The sequence below is a fragment of the Gallus gallus genome, chromosome 2 (genome assembly GCF_016699485.2).
Source record: "Gallus gallus isolate bGalGal1 chromosome 2, bGalGal1.mat.broiler.GRCg7b, whole genome shotgun sequence".
Taxonomy (NCBI): domain Eukaryota; kingdom Metazoa; phylum Chordata; class Aves; order Galliformes; family Phasianidae; genus Gallus; species Gallus gallus.
In genome coordinates, this window is record NC_052533.1 from 11,384,875 (window position 1) to 11,403,956 (window position 19,082).

The window sequence follows — 19,082 nt, forward strand, 5'->3', positions numbered from 1 at the left end:
CAGGCTTCTCCAGAGCCTTGATGTTTTTCTTGTAGTCAGGGGCCCACAACTGAACACAGTACTCAAGGTGCTGCCTCATCAGAGCTGAGTACAAAGGGATGATCACCTCCCCGGTCCTTCTGGATAGATTATTTCTGATGCAAACCAGGATGGTGGTGGCCTTTGCCACCTGGGTGCACTGCTAGCACCCCAAGTGTTCACCAATGCCCCCAGATCCTTTCTTTCCACACTGCTTTCCAGCTACTCTACCCCAGTCCTGTAGCTTTTGGTATTTTATGTTTGAAATATCAAATTTTCATTATTTTTCCCTTTAGAAAGCTCTTTCAGAATGTCTGTTTACAGAAATATTAGATGAATAACTTTCTGTGTTTTTCAAACATGTTCAATAATAAAATTGTTTTTTCAAGACTCAAGAAGTACAGAAAGCCATGGATGAAGGAAGATTTGTTGAGGCTGTGAGGCTTCGTGGGAGGTATTGCCACTCATATCAGTTTATTTTCTCTAGAAAATGCTGTATTTTTCTGCAGTTTTGCCGGCACTTTATTTTATTTTAAATAATTTAATTTTCATCTGTTTTTGTGTATTTAGAAGACAAAGGAAGAGTTGCTTAAAACAATAATTGAACTCTTATCTGTGTTTAAAATAAACAAGCAAAAAAAAAAAAAGCCCACCACACAAACCAAAGAAAACAGTGGTCCTAAAGACTGACAGTTAACTAGTTACAGAAAAAAGAGCTGCTGCCATGTATGAGCTGGCTGATTGCAACCATGTGCCTGCTTGTTCAGGTTTTTGAAACCAAACCTGCTTAAGATGAATATGTTTGTAAGCAGCTGTTAGTTTTCCTACGGTGTATATACCTTACATGTTAATAACTAAATATATATTATTATATATATGATATGCAGTTTTAAAAACATATCCTGTAAGTTGGAATACTTTCAAACAGCTTAGGAAAAAGTTCAGTTTTTCCTCGAAAATAACTATGTTCAAAAACTTTGTAATGTTTATTTTATCTATTCATTATTTAGGAGCTTTGAAAACAACCTTAACACCTACAAATTGCTGTCACAAAAAAAGCCAGATGCCGAGCTTCCAAAGGTGAGGAGTTTTTAATGTGTGCAATATTTGTCTGTCATTGGGTTTTCATAACAAATCAACCTTTTTTCTCCCATCTCCTTAGTACTGTCTTCAAATCTTTGCTGTAGGATATTTTATAAAATTAATTAATTATTATATTGGCAGAAAAATGCTTATAACAAACAATTTAGTTATTATAGCTAACTTTTTTTTAAAAGGGGGGAGACATAGATCACTCTGAAAATAATGCCTCCTATTTCTCTCAATAATACAGTAACAGTATAGCACAATAAATGCTATTTGATAGAGCTATGGAACACTATTTTTCAGCATAGTCACCGCCATTAGTTATGCATTTCTGCCAGTGATGAGCAAGAGCTTGTTTTGTTCTACAGTAGTTTTGCTATGTCCTTTAATGATGGATGACGCTAGAAGGAGTTTTTAGGTCATTTGGAATAAATAATAAGTATTTGGATTTGATCACACCATCCAAATCTGCGTGCTTCTCTAAAGGAGTTGGAGAGGAATTAAAAAGCAGATAAACTGTTGAGGAAAAGGCTTAGCTGATCATCACCAGGGCCTATTGTATGCTGTGCTTCAGCTGTGTTACTGTGTACAAATACTTTACTCTTACGCTTCCTTTACCTTTTTTACCGTCCTTTCTTTGGTTGTACTGAAGTTTAAAATAAACAAAACAAAGAGCATACATACTTTTATTTCTTTTTGTTTGACAATTGCTGTCTTTTCATTGTATTTTTGTGTTTGTTTTTGTTTTGTATTCCCATGTGTATAGTCAACAAAAATACAGAGTGGTGTGGTCAGATTAGTATCCACAGATCGTAAAGCTAGAAAGATTATCTCATTGGAAAGGGATAATTGGAAACAAATGGAAAATGCTCACCTGTGCTGTAGGTTCACAGGAAAAACTCCAAGAGGAGCAATGTCTGGAAAGAGATCCTTTTGCAGTGGCAGTCAGCCATTATACGGGGTCTAGGAGAGGTACAGCAAGGCTCCATCCTTTCCAGTCACACAGGTGAATTGCCTTCACCTGTGCTCCCATGGCTGACTCAGTGCTCACCTCAGGTGAACAATCAGAGATTCAGGTCAGGATTCAACAGTTCCCATATGCCATCTTCCAGAGTAAACCAAGTAACTTTTACATCTTCTCCAATACTAAATTGCTATAAATTTGTCATGTTAATGATTGTAAAAAAAAAAAAAAAAAAAAAAAAAAACACAGTTCAACTGGTGTAAAGCATGATGAGTTTCAGTATATAAGCACAGGCCATCAGATTTTCTTGCATTTTTCTTGCATAGTTTGATATCATTTAAGTTCTGTTTTGCTAAGCATGTTTCCTGAAAGGTCAGGCATGTCAAGTTTTAATTCCTTACTTATATTTTGCTCTCACTATTAATTTCAATGTTGTCAGTATAAAACGGAATTGATAAATTACAGTGTCTTCCTCAGATTTAAATAGATACCTATTTATACACAATAAAAATATAATTAATTTTGGGTGTCAGTGATTCTTATTGTCTGACCTTTTCTTAATTGGAGACAGTGGTCTGTGATTTAACTGGTATTGTTTTATATTTCAAGTAATGCTTCTTCATGTACAGGAGTATGGCATTTCACATTTTACAGTTCAAATTAATTCCAAAGATGCTTGCTGGAATTTTACTCATGTAGAGTACCCTTGTTTGTTTACCCATGCTTTGTTTACCCTTACAAAGCAATTCTATGTGTACTTATTTTTATTTTTAATGGAAGTACTGATTTTTTTTTTTCCCTTTGGAAAATGTCTGTGCTCTGAATGGTCTTGGACTTATTAGCATGGCAATTTAAGTCCATTAAAGAAAGAGTTCTTAACTTGAAAAGTGTTACAGCTTAGAATTGTCTGTTGCAACAAGACAGATTTTTAACATCCTATTTTGTTGCTAGGTTTCATGAATGTAGTCACCTCTATTGCTCAGTCAGCAATGCTTACATCCATTTACACAGTTGTTTTATCTGGAATGCAGTTGATAACTAACAAATACAAAAGAAGACTAAATGCTCACAGAATGTACATTATGTAGCAAAATATTTATTACTTCTGTTTTTAAGCAGAACCTTCCCTCTTATATTATCTGTTTTAGATTAAAAATATGTACTTGATGTATCATATTTTTCCATTTGAACAGGATAGATATTTACATGGAGCACCTATTAAACTTGCAGGAGGGGATGACACTATACATAAACAATCAGTTGTGAATCATTAGAAATACCTTAAAATCTGTCATAATCTGAAAATTTATAGTATCATATCAAGATGCTGAACAATCCTGTTTCCTGCTATATCTCCAGCTGCTCTAGAAGTCAGGCTGATACTTCTAATTTAAAAGTTGCCACTGTGTATCTTTACTGATGTGCATCTTTACTGATGACATATGCCTAATGGTTATGGTGCTGGAACAAACAAAATCAGTTCTTATTCTTTTCTGAGACATTCTGGTTGTATATTGGAAAACTTGAGTGGGTAATATGAAAGTGGTTGAATAGCTTAGGCAATTTTGTTTATTTTTCTCGAATTTAGCTGATCCAGGCTATAGAAATCTGAATTAACATCTTGCAAATCAAATGAAAATGTGGCAGTCTTATATGGCATTGTGCAAATGGGGAGAATAGGTTTATGCGTGTTCTTTACATTATGTATGCTGTCTTTACATTTTCCATGGTTTTCAGTGATTTGCAATTTCCTTTCTTATATTCCAATATTTAATATCTATGTCTGATGGAAAAATAGAACATGGTGTAGAAAGTCCATATTCAAATTTGTTGTTTTTCTTTTGCAGTCCAATTTTAATGTGGCAGTCTTAAATGTTGGTGCGCCTGCAGCTGGAATGAATGCTGCAGTGAGGGCTGCAGTGAGAGTTGGCATAACGGAAGGCCATAAAATGTTTGCTGTCATTGATGGATTTGAAGGTTTTGCTAGAGGGAAGGTCAGTATAGTATTGTGTATCCCATCCAACTCTACCACCTTGATCATGTTCTTGGAAGATGTCTTCTGTGGCATTCTCATGAGCAGTGATTTTTCAAGTTCTTTTATTTCATAAATTCCTAAAACCCAGATTGTATCTCTGTTTGTCATCTATTTGAGCCTATAGATGTATTTATATTAAGTACTTCTATTCACTTGCTAAAGAGCTATGAAATGAGTTCAGTGATTTCTTTTTTCTTTTTTTGTACTGCCCAGCTGGAACCATATATCCCAAAACTAGTATTAAAAAAGCTAGCTTTAGATGCTTGTGTTTCATGTTCATTAAAAGAGAATGTGAAAACAGGATCATACGAAACAAGGGGGCAGGCCTTATCATGATCTGGAGGAGAGAACAAATAGAATGGGAAGAGACTGGTAAGAAATCAAGAGAACTTAAGTTTAACCTCTTGGTATTGTTTTCTATTATTGCCAGTTTCATTTTTGATGCTCCCAAAATGCCCTACAGCTTGGTTCAACAACTTTACATTTAGTGCCTGTTGTTTGTTTCATGCCAGAAGTAACTGGATAATCACTGAACATAATCTTCTTTTTTGCTTTAATTTAAAGATCAAGGAAATCAGCTGGGGAGATGTTGGAGGCTGGACTGGTCAAGGAGGATCAATTCTTGGTACCAAACGGTAATGGCAATATTTTCCCAATTGCTATGTTGAATTCCAGTACATTATAACTTGTGTATAATTCAATGCTTTTTTTCCCTTTCACTGAGTGTTTTAAATCTTTTATTTTTTTAAAAAAGTAATGATTTTTTTAAATTTTAAGTTCAAATTTTGGTATCCTGATAGTACTGTACAAACTCTGAAAAAAGAATGAAAATGGGAGTTGGGACCTCACCTGAAAAATTTGCTAAGGTACTTAACTCTTAGAAGGATTAACAACCTGTATTCTCCTCATGATTCCTGAATGCGATTCCCTTACTCATCAGCCAGGAAAGAAGTATTTGTATGGATAGAATATGTAATATGTAAAATATTTTATTCCTGCTGAGTTTGCTGTTACTGCTTAATAACCAATTCTTATTGCTGCAGTGTTTGTGAAGTGTTTTTATTTTTTCTTTTGGTTTAATAATTTTCAGTACTCTTCCTGCAAAATATTTGGAGAAGATTGCTGACCAGATGCGCACTAACAACATTAATGCTCTTATGGTTATTGGTGGATTTGAGGTACACTAAAGATTAAACTTATGTCTAAGTAGAATGCATTTCCAGACCAAAAAAAAAAAAAGTCTAATTTTGACCCAATCTTCATGTAAAATGGATTTGCTTATAACTCTATTTTGTAAGAAACTTGAATAATATTTTGGATCAGAAATTTTATTATCACTGATTGTTTTTGTGGGAAGCTGACATTTAAGACAATGACTGGTAACTGCAAAACAAGATACACTAAATGTATAAATTAGGTGATATCGAATTATACTATTTTACATTAAAAAAATCCAAAAAAACACATCAGTTTTCCCATCTGTACTGTATCAGTACTTAAAAGATTACTCAAAAAGTTCTTGAGCTGTAGTTGTAATTGTACTATGGTCTTTTACTTAAGGCATTCTTCTCACATAATGCATTTCAAAATCTGTAATTAAGTTATGTTTTCCCCTCTTTCCCTTTCTTCACCCCTATATTTCACGTTGATTGCATTTTACCAAAATGCGTTAGGAGTGGTCTTATTTCAGCAATGTATTTATTAGTCTACTGTTTGTAGAGAAGAATGTGCTTAGATACTTTTTTCCAAGGAATGAATCATCATTTGTTATTATTTTTTCCACCCTATTGGATGCTCATATAGTTGAGGAATAGTAAGATTTCAAATGAAGAGTACCTGAAGATTGGGGAACTATCTATTATGCAGTATTTTTGTGTTGTACAAAGCAACTTTGCTATGTCAAAATTATATATTTGCTTGAGTGTTCTGTTTGTTGTTTATTTTCAAATGTGTACCTGTTTTTAACCCTGTGTATTTGTCTGTGTGTGTTTCGTATTTTAGTGGATCCTTACAGTTTTGACTTGCTGAAGTGTGTCATGGTAGAAATGGCTCCCCCTGTGGCCCATTCCATTTTATCATTCTAACCTTGCCATTACTATATTCATCCTAATTTTTCACCCAATGCCTGTGCCCAACAGGCATACCTCGGACTTTTGGAATTGTCAGCTGCCCGAGAGAAATATGATGAATTCTGTGTTCCAATGGTTATGGTTCCTGCAACAGTATCCAACAATGTACCGGGTTCAGATTTCAGCATTGGTGCAGATACTGCTCTGAACACTATAACTGATGTAAGTCTATTCTGGTGTATGCGCTTACTAACAAAGCAGTTGTGGTTAAAACTGACTACATTGGCAAGAGCTGGATATTTTTATAGACCAGAACTTTGGAAATCTAACGTGGGAAATGATGTAGTTACTTGATACAGCTGTGTTTATGATGCTCATTTAGAAGACTAGTTTTGTGGTGTTGGACTTGGTGATCATTTGATATACTGTAGAGGAAGAAATCCCTATCATATATAAAATGCCTATATAACCAGCTGTGACAAGTCCCAAGTGAGTCTTATTCTGTTCAGAAATTGATCCTTATTTATGAAATCATTTCTGTAATAATAGCAACTACGTGTACTCTAATAATGGAACAAATTATTATAGTATAAACAGCTGAAACAGGCTATGATGTATTTAAAAAAAAATAAAGTAATGTAAATGAAAAACTCATCAATTAAAACTGAACTTGGATAGAATGAGAATTGTCAAATACTACACAAAGGACATTGTAAAGCATATTTACAGTTCAACTGAATCACTTATGAAGCATTAATTACCAAGCTAAGAAAAGAAATTCTGCTTCTGTATAATCTGGCATAGTTTTGTCTATGCAACAACAATGGGGATGTTACATTTCCTTCAGTTTTTTTTCTTTTCAGTATAATCTGTAGATAGATGCATAGGCATCATAGATACATTTGCAGATTGTTCATAGTTGTTTAAAACACAGGAGTCTTAATAAAGCATTCCTCTTTAAAAGTGAATTTATGTTTTCACTTACAAAGTAATTCTGTTTCTTCTTTGAATCAAACTTTCATTAATTGTACACATTGAGCTATGTTTTTTTTTAAAGTTAAAAGCAAGGAACATGATGATCTTAAATGGGAATAGCATCTCAGATTCATTTTGAAACTGAAATGCCAGTTCCTTTATCACTTAGACGTTTGTAAAATTAGAGACCTTTCAAAATAATATCATTTTTAAGGATTCCTCAAATGCTGTCAACCTTAAGAGCACTTACATAATTTTTGTTATTTTCATTTTACCATACCAACATAAATATTTTTATATTCAGAAAAATAAACCCTTGAGTTAACAAATTTCAGTCTTGTTCAAGGCAATAGCTTGATAGACTACAGGCTAAGCAAAATTTGCTTTGAATGTACTCTTTATAAAGTCCAGTTCTGGTAAATAAAAATATCTCTCCAAAATGACTGAGGTGAGTAAAGTGACTGTGCATGACACCTACTTTTATCTTCTTTCTTCCTTCATAATCTGTGTGTTTACTTAACTGCCTTCTTTTTGTAGGTTATTTCACGTAGAGCAGGATCTCTCTCTCTCCCTTTCTCCATGCTGTTGTTTTACTTTAAACTTGGATTCCTAGGTATCATATGACTTCATTAGACAATAAACTGTCAGTAACTCCATATTTTCAATGCACTAGTTGAGAACTTTTCTATCTGTTGTTTTTTATCAGTAGCTTTTGTCTTGCTCCTGCTTTTCATTTTGCCTAGAATTTTCTCTGGAGTAAATATGAAATGTAATGACTTTTCAGGATTTAGATTCAAGCTAATAGAAAATATGTTCTTTTTTGGGGGAAGAAGACTTTCATGTTGGAGAAATAATTCTGCTTAATATATTTGCAGTTGCCGCCTCCATTTGTTTGAATGTGATCCTCTAATCAGATAATGAAAAGTGTTTCCTTTTCGTTCTTTTGTCGCATGTTCAAATCAGGCTCGATAGCAGTGCTGTCCCTTATATGACTGATAGGCTCAGTACAAGTCTTAAAATTTTCATTCCTATTGCCACTGTTAGATGAATAAACGTGTCACAGTTTATAGCTTTCAGGTTAGCATTTCTTAGGTTTTAGATTAGCGCACCTAAATGTTATCACACTTAGGTTTTCTGCAGTACTGCTGGTATTTCTGTTTTATTGACAACTTTCAGTAAGGTAAGTACATTCTTTTCTGCTGGGTAATGAGGCCTTGTTAGTGTTTGGCATTACTAGACATTTGTCAGTATTAAGTTGCTTGAAAATTACCAAGGCATATAAGTATTATCTAGAGATATTTGCAAATAAAATGTTACTGTGTTGCCTTTACAAGGGAAAGCAGACTAAAAAGACATCAACCGTTCTTAGACTGACTTAAGTTTGGCATTTACTGTTTCTTTCCAGGTGGATTTAGCAAAGATAGCATATAATGTATAAATACTCAATTACAGATTTTCTGAATAAGAGATTAGATGAGACCATGAGACTGTGACTTGTCCTAACTCGTGGATAGTGGATGGTACGTTTCTCAACAACTAGAATTCAGATTATATGACAGACTCTTGACTCTGACTTTTTTTTTCCATTTGTATTTTAAAATGTAGGCTTTTAATCAGTTGTATAGTAGAACATGTATTCTTTTGAACAGCATTTTAAATTTGCTTGTATGCTCTATTTTCTCATTAGTTTAAGAAGATCAGTGAGAAAATTTGTCAGTGAAAACTCAGCAATATCAAATAGCTGGAGCATCCTGGAGGTTTCTACATGTGAATAGGGTATTCTTAAGACTTTTGTACTGAGATAGACATAATGAATTGTTTAGAATTGCAGGATAAGAACATGAATTTGGAGTTTTGTCAACAGAAACAGCAAGAAAGTAATTATTTGGATAAAAATATGTATGTCCTCAACATTCATATTAGTAATTCAATGAAATGAATAGAGTATTTCTGCTAGCAGACTTCTGGAATGTGACAAGAAAGAAGTGTTCCATTATTTCCACACAAATATGAAGGCTGTGCATTGCTGGGTTATTTAATATCTATTTAAAACATAGATTATTAATACATGCTGTGGGTGAAATTAATAAATAGAAATCTACTTTGTAAGTAAAAGAATGAATAGAAAGTTAAATTTTTCAGCTACAGAACATGGGGAAAAACGTGGAGAAGATGAAAATTTAATTTGAAAAGAAAGCCTACTGATGGGCTCCTGGACACTGACGGAAAGAGGAATAAACCAAAACAATGTATGGAATGGTAGAATATATATTTTATTTACGGCATGTAGAACTGAATGAGGAAACGAAGCAGTGTGAACTAGAGATGGAGGAGAAAGAAGCCTAAAAATGCAAGAGGCTAAAACTCTGATATGCTCAAAGAGGTGACAGTCTGCCTTTAATGTAATTCAAAAAGAAGAGCATACAGGGTGATCAGCTGGTTGTGAGAAAAGGAACAGCCTCAAGTAGACCCTTACTCGTTGAGGAGTGAAGAAAGCTTGTTAAATTGTCCTAATGCAATCTTTTTGCAGTTTTCTTGAGAAGGATTGACTGCTCTCTTGTATTTGCCTAGTGCTGATACTAGCATCTATGGCTGAATTAATCTGAACCAGGCAGCTGAACTGGCTGAAAATTAGTTCCAAATTAACTGTCCAATTAAATTTTCATCTGTGTCAGTCCTAGCAGTGTGGCTGGGGAGATGTGGCAGTAAATTCATCCCTTTTAATAGCCTTTTTGCATTACCTCAATATAAAGTAAACAAATTGCAGTCTGTTTGACTGCATGTATTTTTATAAAGTCTCTTTGAGTCTGCCTGTACTCTGCTAAATAATAAGAATGTAATAAAAATGTATGAAAAAATCAACCATATTATTAACGTGGTACAGTATCCCTCGATGATTATCTTATAATAGAAAAAATAATAAAAGAAGGAATTGTAAAGCTAATATTAAAACCACCAATTACTTATTTACATTTTATAATTAGGCTACTTTTTTTTTTTTTGAAGTTTTTTCATATACTCTGCAGTGATGCTAAGATTTAATCATCTAATGCTTATGCTTGGTGGAGGTGCAATCTTTGGATATGTTTGCTAAAATCACTTGCATCAAATGAAATGGCAATATTTAATGCAAGTAAAACATATCTTTACATATCATAACTAACCAATTGTGTTAGTTACTGCTCTAAATTTTTCTTTAACTCAGTTTCCCAAAAGTGTCATTATGAAACTTCTTGGAGAAACTTACTGGTGTTTTCTTCCACTTCTTCAGGAAGCCTTATTGTTTATCACCATTTTGTTCAGTAGAGACAAAATTTCCAAATGACTGAATTGGGCTAGGCAAATTCCTATGTACTGAAATATTCTCAGCAAAATCTCATTTGCCCCAAAAAAATAAAAAATAATAATAAAAAAAAAAATCAACTTATGTTCTACCAATGATGCTTCTCAGAGTCAGGACTACAAGTCTGAATTACCAATATTTTTAGCAGCTTTTTAGACTGTTTCAGACGTTGTTCTAGAAATGCATCCTAGTACTGAACTTAGTTGAAAGTTGCAGTTCCAAATACCTAAAGACTTCACTAAGACTTCAGAAACTCAATTTGCACTTGATTCATGTATTGTCAGATGACACATCTCACTGAATGGAATCTGATTTATCTGGAGGAGAGAGTCTATAAGCAGAGTTCTCATGGGTGAATCTTTTCCCCATCACTTTCTTCCAAGTTATTGCTTAAATTAGCAGCTGAGTAGATATTTGTGGAGATATTGTCCTAATAATTTGATTTGCTTTTCTGAACTGATCTGAGAAATTGAAAAGATGAGACTTTCTTTCTTTTCTAGGAGAAAGACATTAACAAAGTGGGAACATACTATGTAATTAGGCTTTCTTGCTGAGAATCGTTACATATCGTAAGAAATGCTGAATTAGTTTGGATTAGATAGAATTGGAATAATGTAACTTTAAAAAGTGTTAATTTAAAAACAGCTTGAACTTCAAGCATTTTGGTTGCTGTTAGGAACACCTAGTCCTTTTCACATGCTAATTTATTTTATAGTGTTTGGAATCCTCCCAGGAATCTACAGCTGCTTCTCAAAGAATCTTTGAAATATACTTGTGAACTATAACACATCCATATGCATGTGATCTTGGATTTTTGGACCTCTGTCCAACCTGTGTCCCTAGAAGCAGATGTGTGTGTTGATAGAATCTTGGAAAGTTTAGGATTTTTTTTTTTTCTCAGTGGAAATGGATATGTGTCTTGACTAGATAGGATAACATAGTATTAAAAGAAAAAAAAAATCCTTCAAATTGCAGGCATTTTTCTACTTAACTTTCTGAACTCCTTAACGTGTTTCAAACTGTTCTTGAAATGTCTTTTTCTAGAAAGATTTCCAATCTACATTTACGCTGCCTTTTTCTGCTAAATTGCTTCAGACCTTTAATGCTGCACACACCTCATATTCACTCTGTATTAACCTGCTCTAATCTGCACTTCTTCAAAGAGCATTGTGCCAATGCAAGCCCAGTGCACTGTTGTGGTATGTACAGGATGCACCCCCAATAATCTCACCAATGGCATTTGGGCCTGTGGACAGCCAAATTTACCATCACATGCAAGGAGTCATTAGCACAGTTATCCAAAGACAAGAAATGTATCACTCATACTTGTACCACTGCTTCAGGCCTATGAAAGTTGTCTGCAGCTACATGACGCACGTTCCCGCTTTGAGGAGTTTTGCGTACCTATCTGTGTGTTGCCTGCTACTATTAGCAACAATGTGCCAGGCACAGACTTTAGCATTGGTGCTGACACTGCCTTGAATGCTATTGTGGAGGTAAGACTACATATCTTTTAAAACTTAAGATGATAAAATGCATAAGATCAGGATACTTAAAGACCTTTAAATATCTGGTGTTCTGAAATAGTTCAGTCACTGTTATGTTTTAGGGGGTTTTTCCAAGACTGATTAAAATAATTCATTATAATTGGTGTTTATCTCCTGCGGATTCTGTTTTGTTATCCAAGACTACTGCATTAGTGATAAGGGGTTTTTGTTTTTGGTCTTTTTTTCTGAAAATAAGATTTTGGTTTTCTAAAATTTCAATTTATTATTATTTTATTTAACTGAAGTAGCAGTACTATTTAGCTGAATGACAAAAGCAGATATTGTAGATAAATGCCACATTTAATTCATGGGCCAGTGAGTGAGCTTAGTATGTTTAAAATGTTCTGTTACGTACTTAGTGCTAAACACGTGAATGGTTCTATGGACTAAATTAGGGCTAACATTTATGAAGTGCATGTAAATATAAGGATTGTACAAGCAGGTTAGTTGGTCACTGATGCTGATTTGTGGACACATCTTGCTGTGATTGAAGCTTTCCATTTTGGTCAGAACAGTCTGCTTTTTCCGTTGGATACAACTGCTGTATGAATTATGTAATTCTTTACATTTCACAAAGTCTGGCTGAAACAACAGAAAAGGGATCTGGGATGATAACTAACATGAGTGAGTAAATCTCTGAATAGCTCTGAGTTTTATCAGAACTCCTGTTATTAGTACACATAAATAATTAGGAAGCAATTGACCAAGAAAGTTTGAATGGAGATCCTGAAGTTTCAGAAATGTGGATTTGCTTTTCTGCTCAGGTACTGATTTATTTACATAGTCATTTATCTACAGGAGCGTTTTTTAATGTGCTGCATCAGAATATGTTATGGTCTGATCAGTGGGAGATGCAATACTTGCAGTTTTTCTTTGTTTGTTTGTATTCTTAACACAGTCACTGGAAGTAAGTTAAATTTGAAATTTCACCATAAAAACACTAGGATATAAGGAGATAGCAACGTGGCAAGATACAGTAGTGTGAATCCATAGCAAACTTTGGAGACATTCAGGAATTTGAGGCACACAGGAATTGACTTCTGGTTTTATTACCTAATACTACCATTTGCCATGATGGGGATTGCTATTGTGTTGCTTAGAAAGCAATACAGTATCAGTTTTTAAAGATGGTCTATAGCAGACGTATGGATGGACTGTAGGGCTGCTAGGTTGCAGAAGATCACCACTGGCATTAAATACGTGTGTACATACAGTGATAAATATCTTTCCAAGCCTTGAGATATTTGATCTAGTCTAATTTAATGCATTCTATAAGTCTTGAGTTGAGCTGCTGGGTGAATAAGAAGCCTTATAGTATATCTTATATGTAACTTTCTGAATTTCTTTAAAATTGATCCGTGCCATTTTGGTATTTGAGTATTTCTGTTACAAGTCATTCTAAGAAAACAAGAATAGCAGACAGTTACTACTTCCATGTTTCCTGTATAGTCAGTAATGGAAATCCTTCTAAATAAATCTAAAATGAGTAATCCCCCAAGGCAAATAATTATTGTCGTCACTTAAGACAATCTAGGTATTTACTCAAAATTATAATTTCTCAAAAAGCAGAAAATTCTGTTCTGTTACCAGCAGCTGGAAACCTTATGTGGAAAGCATGTTTACAAATGTTTTAGGTCTTTCAAAGTGAAGGAAATCTTCAAATCTTCAGGTGTGTTTTTATTTCTTCAGTCTCTAATTCCAGTATTTTTTTATATCATAATTTAGATGAAATATCAGTCCAGCTCCAGGCAGATTTTTTTTTTTAATGAGTTAATGCCTGCCACTGTTAAAAGCAATGGGGATTTTTATACCCATATACCAGAGATTAGCATTCTACAACAGTTCTTACAAAACCACATCTAGGACAGGAAAGCCAGGTGATTGAATACACTGTCCAGTCCAAGACAGGTAAAAGAATGTCTTGAAAAACAGTGAAGTTCAGTCTAAAATTCTTAGTTTACAGAGATAATTTCTGTTCAGGATAACAGAATATCAGTCTGTGTTCTGAATGCATTTGTGTGAATTCTGTGTGTGTATGGGGGGGGGGGGGAAGGTATGCACATATATATAAATTAAGTATGCATATATGATATTACATGCATCTTTTGGTAGCTGGCATTAAATGCTTAGTGGTTTTAGTCATTGAATGTATTAAACATTGTTTGCTTATTTCTTCACATGTAATTTCAGTATTTATGTGGTCTGTTTTGGTATGTTTTTGAGGCCCACATAGCTCTCAATCTAAATTTCTGCTTGAAAACCTGTTTTTAGTTATCTGATTTAGTCTGTCAGTATCTAAAGGGGAGCTACAGGAAAGAAGGGGACGGACTGTTTATTAGGGTCTGTTGTGGTGGAGCAAGGGGAAATGGCTTAAAGCTTAAAGAGGGTAGAATTAGGTTATATATAAGGAAGATATATATAAGGAAGAAGTGAGGGTGGTGAGCCACTGGAACAGGTTGCCCAGAGATATGGCTGGTGCCCCATCCCTGGAGACTTTCAAGGTGAGGCTGGATCAGGCTCAAAAAAACAAAAAACAAAAAACAAAAAACAAAAAAAAAAAAAGAGGAACAATTACTCCAGTAGTGCTGGAGAGAATTATATTTATGTGAATATCCTTGTTAATTCACAGGGCAGAACATGCCTAAGGCTCAAGTTTAAAAACAAACAAACAAAAAACCTGTAACTGTTAAGCATAGGTGGGAACCCAGAGAACTTTAAGATCAGTGATGACACAAACTTTCAGTAGTAAATGGAGTCAAAATAAAGAAAAACATATACTCAAGTTATTTAAAAAGCTCCACCATATGAATTAGTATCTCAGTTATATAGCTGTCATCTTTTATGTCCATGCACAAGACAAATTTATTTCTCAAATATGAAACAAATGTTTCGATAGTAGCGAAATATTTTGACTGTGTTGCTTGTGTCTGGCTTATAAAAATTACTTTATGTGATGACTGTTAGGATATTGAAACGGGTTATGATATAATGGGACATTACTTAATATGAAGTCTTTCATCAGTATGTGACACAAAATTGCCTGGCACACATAAAAGTATAAAAATCCCAAGTTCTTAATTTCTAATATATTGTCTTTGAGTAGACATGTGATCGTATCAAACAGTCAGCCAGTGGTACCAAACGTCGTGTATTCATCATTGAGACCATGGGTGGTTACTGTGGTTACCTGGCCAATATGGGAGCCCTTGCAGCAGGAGCTGATGCTGCTTATATCTTTGAAGAACAGTTTGACATTCGAGAGCTCCAGGTATGTAGCATTAGAGATGTTTTCCTTATTTATCTATATGCTGTAAATGAAAGCTGTGCTTGTCACTTGCACTGTCAAATAATTCCAGTTCTTATGTCACATTCCCTAAAGGAACATACACCATTATTTTTGGCATTAGGGTAACTGATGAAATGACTGTACTGACTAAACGTTATTAGGGGAATTGTTTCATTTTTATTCCTCTGATAGAAATTCAAGTTAGATATAAATGAAAAATGCTGGGTAGTTTCAGAAGAAAGATGAAATAAAAAGAAACACTTTTTCCTCAGTTCATTTGTCAGAATGCTATACAGGTCAGAAATTTAAACTGATGTATAATGAAATTGACATCGACTTTGATAATGAAATTATCAAGAGCATTTTTTGAAGTGTTATTTAATTAAAGATGTCAGATTAGGATGTGACAGCATGGGGGTAAGGTGATATGGAACTTACCTACTATGAGGCTTTTATACTTCTGAGGTGGTTGGTTCTAGCTTCTGTCATGGACAAATACAAAGCTGTATACACAGCAGAATACAGGTTCTGTTGCAAGGACTGGAAATAACTGCAGCATCTGATTGTTTATGACAATTTTTATGTGTTTTTTGTGTATCAAGTTTATCCAGCTTCTCCATCTGTATAGCACACACAAAAATAAATTTATGTAGCTATTTAAAAATAAGTTATTTGTGATGTGGAGGAAGAAGCTATTTTTACCCCAAGATGAATAGCCACACACTGCATGTTTTCCTACATCTCCAAAACTGATTTGAATTTGCACATACTTGATGTAGAATCCTTCATAGACATTATCAGGATAAGACAATATGTAGGCTTATTAAAGGTGTTTTAAAGAGTTCTACATGGCTCTTTAAAAATACCTTTGTTGTTCCTAGGCTAATGTGGAACACTTGACTGAAAAGATGAAAACCAGTATCCAGCGTGGTTTAGTGCTGAGGTAAGCAAAAGTACTTTCAATAGATGAAGTCTCTGATTTCAGTGCAGTCAAAGCTGTTTGGACTCTCATGAAGAAAACAGTCCAAGTTCATATTCTCTGATCATTCCTTTTAATACAAGATGATTGGCAGAACTATTGCTCCAGAAGGCAAGTCTAGGAGCTGTCTGGAAGCTGAAATCCAAAACTTCCTTCTTTCCGTGTAAATATATTTGCTCTGTGATGTGATACTTTATTATATTTGCAGCCTTTTTTTGTCATTTACTACAGATGTAAAAACTACTATGTGTATATATGTGCACTATAGCCTTTACTATGAAAATTGTACTCAGGTTTTACAAGATAAAACATTTTTCAAAAAAATCATAATCCTTAAAACATACTTTAAAATGATACATTCGTAGACATCCTGAATCAGTCCACAGCTTCTCACTCTCTCTTCTATAAAGATCTATTTTCAGTGTGCTGAGTAGCAAAGAGTTGAAAAATAAATGTTATAGTAAATTGTGTAAGGAAACCATTATACTTCTATAGATTGTACTGCTAATGTGATCAGGGTACAAAAAGAATACTTGGCATTTGCTGTATTAATAAGGAACAGACAGGTATTATTTATTATCTGTGCTTTTAAAAATTGTATAAAATATGTAACTACTTGTATTATGCATTTTCCATCTGCCTAATGAATTTGTTGGAATTAAAATGGTATTTCTCACTACTTTATTCAATAATGGAAACCAGCTGACCTGTCAATATTGTGAGTGTAGTAAAAATAGCACATTCATGAAACATGAAAGCAAACCTGTATGATTAGATGTAAATAGCCAAGTGATGATTACTGGTATTAAGAAACTGGGAAAGCAACTGTCTTGCAGTAAGTAGGGAATGTTTTTACAACTAATAGTTGATTTGCTAACAGTATTTGGCCTTAATTGTTTCAGAAATGAGAATTGCAATGAGAACTACACAACTGATTTCATTTATCAGCTGTATTCTGAAGAAGGAAAAGGAGTGTTTGACTGTCGAAAAAATGTTCTGGGCCACATGCAGCAGGTAAAACTGAGCTTAACATTTCCAGATATGCTTAACTTTATCAACATAAAGAACATAGTGTTCAACCATGTCAAGTAAATATGACCCAGGATTAAAGAAAAAAGTGTGGATTTTTTGTTTGTAGGTAACTCAGAGGTGCTTGTTAACATTAAATTTGATTGTAATTCCTTTTTTAAAATCTATTAAAAAAAAAATGCTCTAGTTTTTTATTTTCACTTCTCTGTCTACATAAATACACATTTTTTTCGTAGATCCTACAGCTATCTTTCTTGTAATAAATCTTTAGAACATAACTTTCTGCCCATCCATAATCTATCTGGCTTCTGAATTGTGATAAAATTTGGTTAAGTAGTTATGTGCAGGTGTCTTATCCTGGTAGAAAAGACAACATTTAACTATTCCTTATGATCTTTGTGTCTGCCCCCTCTTTATCTTACTGTACTGCTTGTTTGTGGGCAAACTGAGCTTTTAATTAGGCTAACTAATAATACTGAAGTAGAGTCAAAGATACATGTGGAGCTACATCTCTAAGTTGCCTGCTTTATTCTGTGCTGAAACAAGGTTACATTATAAAGTGTGAGAGCTTGGTAGTGCTTTATGATCAGCACTGAGGGAAAAGAGAATGAAAGGGCAAACACCACCCTACATTTGTCTAAGTGAGAAGTATTATTGATTCAGTGAGGATTCCACACTAGCATAACAATTTTTAAATGATTTAGCTTATTTTTAGTGATAGGTTTTTCACTTTTGTTTGAAGATGGGCAAGAAGGAGGTAAGAGGTATAGCAGGCCATTAACAAAGAGGACTGATAAAGTAGAAAAATATGAATACTGAATTAACTCAGTTAAATTTCCACACAGGGTGGTGCACCTTCACCATTTGACAGAAACTTTGGGACAAAGATTTCTGCAAAAGCCATGCAGTGGATCTCCAAAAAACTGAAGGAAACCTATCGGAAAGGTGCAGAAATACTCAGCGCTATCTTGTTACTGCCTTCACTTAGCTATAAGTATATAAGACTACAAAAATATTTGAACGTATGTTAGTTAGTCAACACACTTCTTTCCGTGTTATATTTTTACTAATCAGTAATGTCTTGTTGTGGTTTCTGCTGTAAGATTCCCCTCAATAGGTTGATATTTTAGCTGTTTTTCTTACCTACCTTTTAAAAATGATAGTGTGATTACAGTTTATCATGCATGAAGGAATTGCTGACTACATAGTTACATCTGTTCTTCCTTTTTGTTTCATGATGGCTACATGGGAGACAGAAGAAGGTAATATGTCTTCTTTGGGAATTTTTGTAAAACACTATTTACTAAAATGCAATTTAAATCTGGATGTTCAAATTCAGTTTGATTGTTCATTACTTACACTATTTTCATGGCTAATCACCAAAGATAAACTTAAAAATATCGCCTAACCCTATTAAAGTACTAATTGATGTTTTACTACTATGTTAAATATACAGTAACTGCAAATAAGCTGCCTGCTCCCATACAAGTGTGAATAAAAAAGATGCTGAATTATTTCGTTCTTTTTAGGAAAAGTATTTGCCAATACCGATGACTCTGTCTGTTTGCTGGGAATGCGCAGACGCAACCTTGTTTTCCAGCCAGTAGCTGAGCTGAAGAATGAAACAGACTTTGTGTACGTATGCTCTGCTTACATTTCAAACATCTCAAAACAGGCTTCCTCTCACCACATCAAATGAACATCTTTGCCACAGTGCTGACACACAGCATTTGCCAACTGTTTTATTGTGC

The 19,082-nt window shown here is 34.1% G+C and overlaps 1 protein-coding gene across 12 annotated transcripts in view; it reads left to right on the forward strand.

Annotated features, from left to right (window-relative positions):
* Positions 1–19,082, forward strand: part of PFKP (phosphofructokinase, platelet) — a 41,566-nt gene that overhangs the window by 21,513 nt on the left and 971 nt on the right. For 3 of the 12 annotated variants that reach the window (XM_040686048.2, XM_040686069.2, XM_040686059.2), the window contains 13 exons: positions 408–472; positions 1,029–1,098; positions 3,916–4,062; positions 4,668–4,738; positions 5,194–5,281; positions 6,242–6,394; positions 11,834–11,986; positions 15,141–15,305; positions 16,205–16,266; positions 17,205–17,316; positions 18,177–18,276; positions 18,588–18,593; positions 18,861–18,966. In XM_040686048.2, coding sequence (XP_040541982.1) covers positions 408–472; positions 1,029–1,098; positions 3,916–4,062; positions 4,668–4,738; positions 5,194–5,281; positions 6,242–6,394; positions 11,834–11,986; positions 15,141–15,305; positions 16,205–16,266; positions 17,205–17,316; positions 18,177–18,276; positions 18,588–18,593; positions 18,861–18,966 — 1,298 coding nt within the window. The remainder of the gene's footprint in view (positions 1–407; positions 473–1,028; positions 1,099–3,915; positions 4,063–4,667; positions 4,739–5,193; positions 5,282–6,241; positions 6,395–11,833; positions 11,987–15,140; positions 15,306–16,204; positions 16,267–17,204; positions 17,317–18,176; positions 18,277–18,587; positions 18,594–18,860; positions 18,967–19,082) is intronic. The other 9 variants (NM_001389313.2, XM_046925856.1, XM_046925854.1 and 6 more) reach the window with 5 other exon arrangements.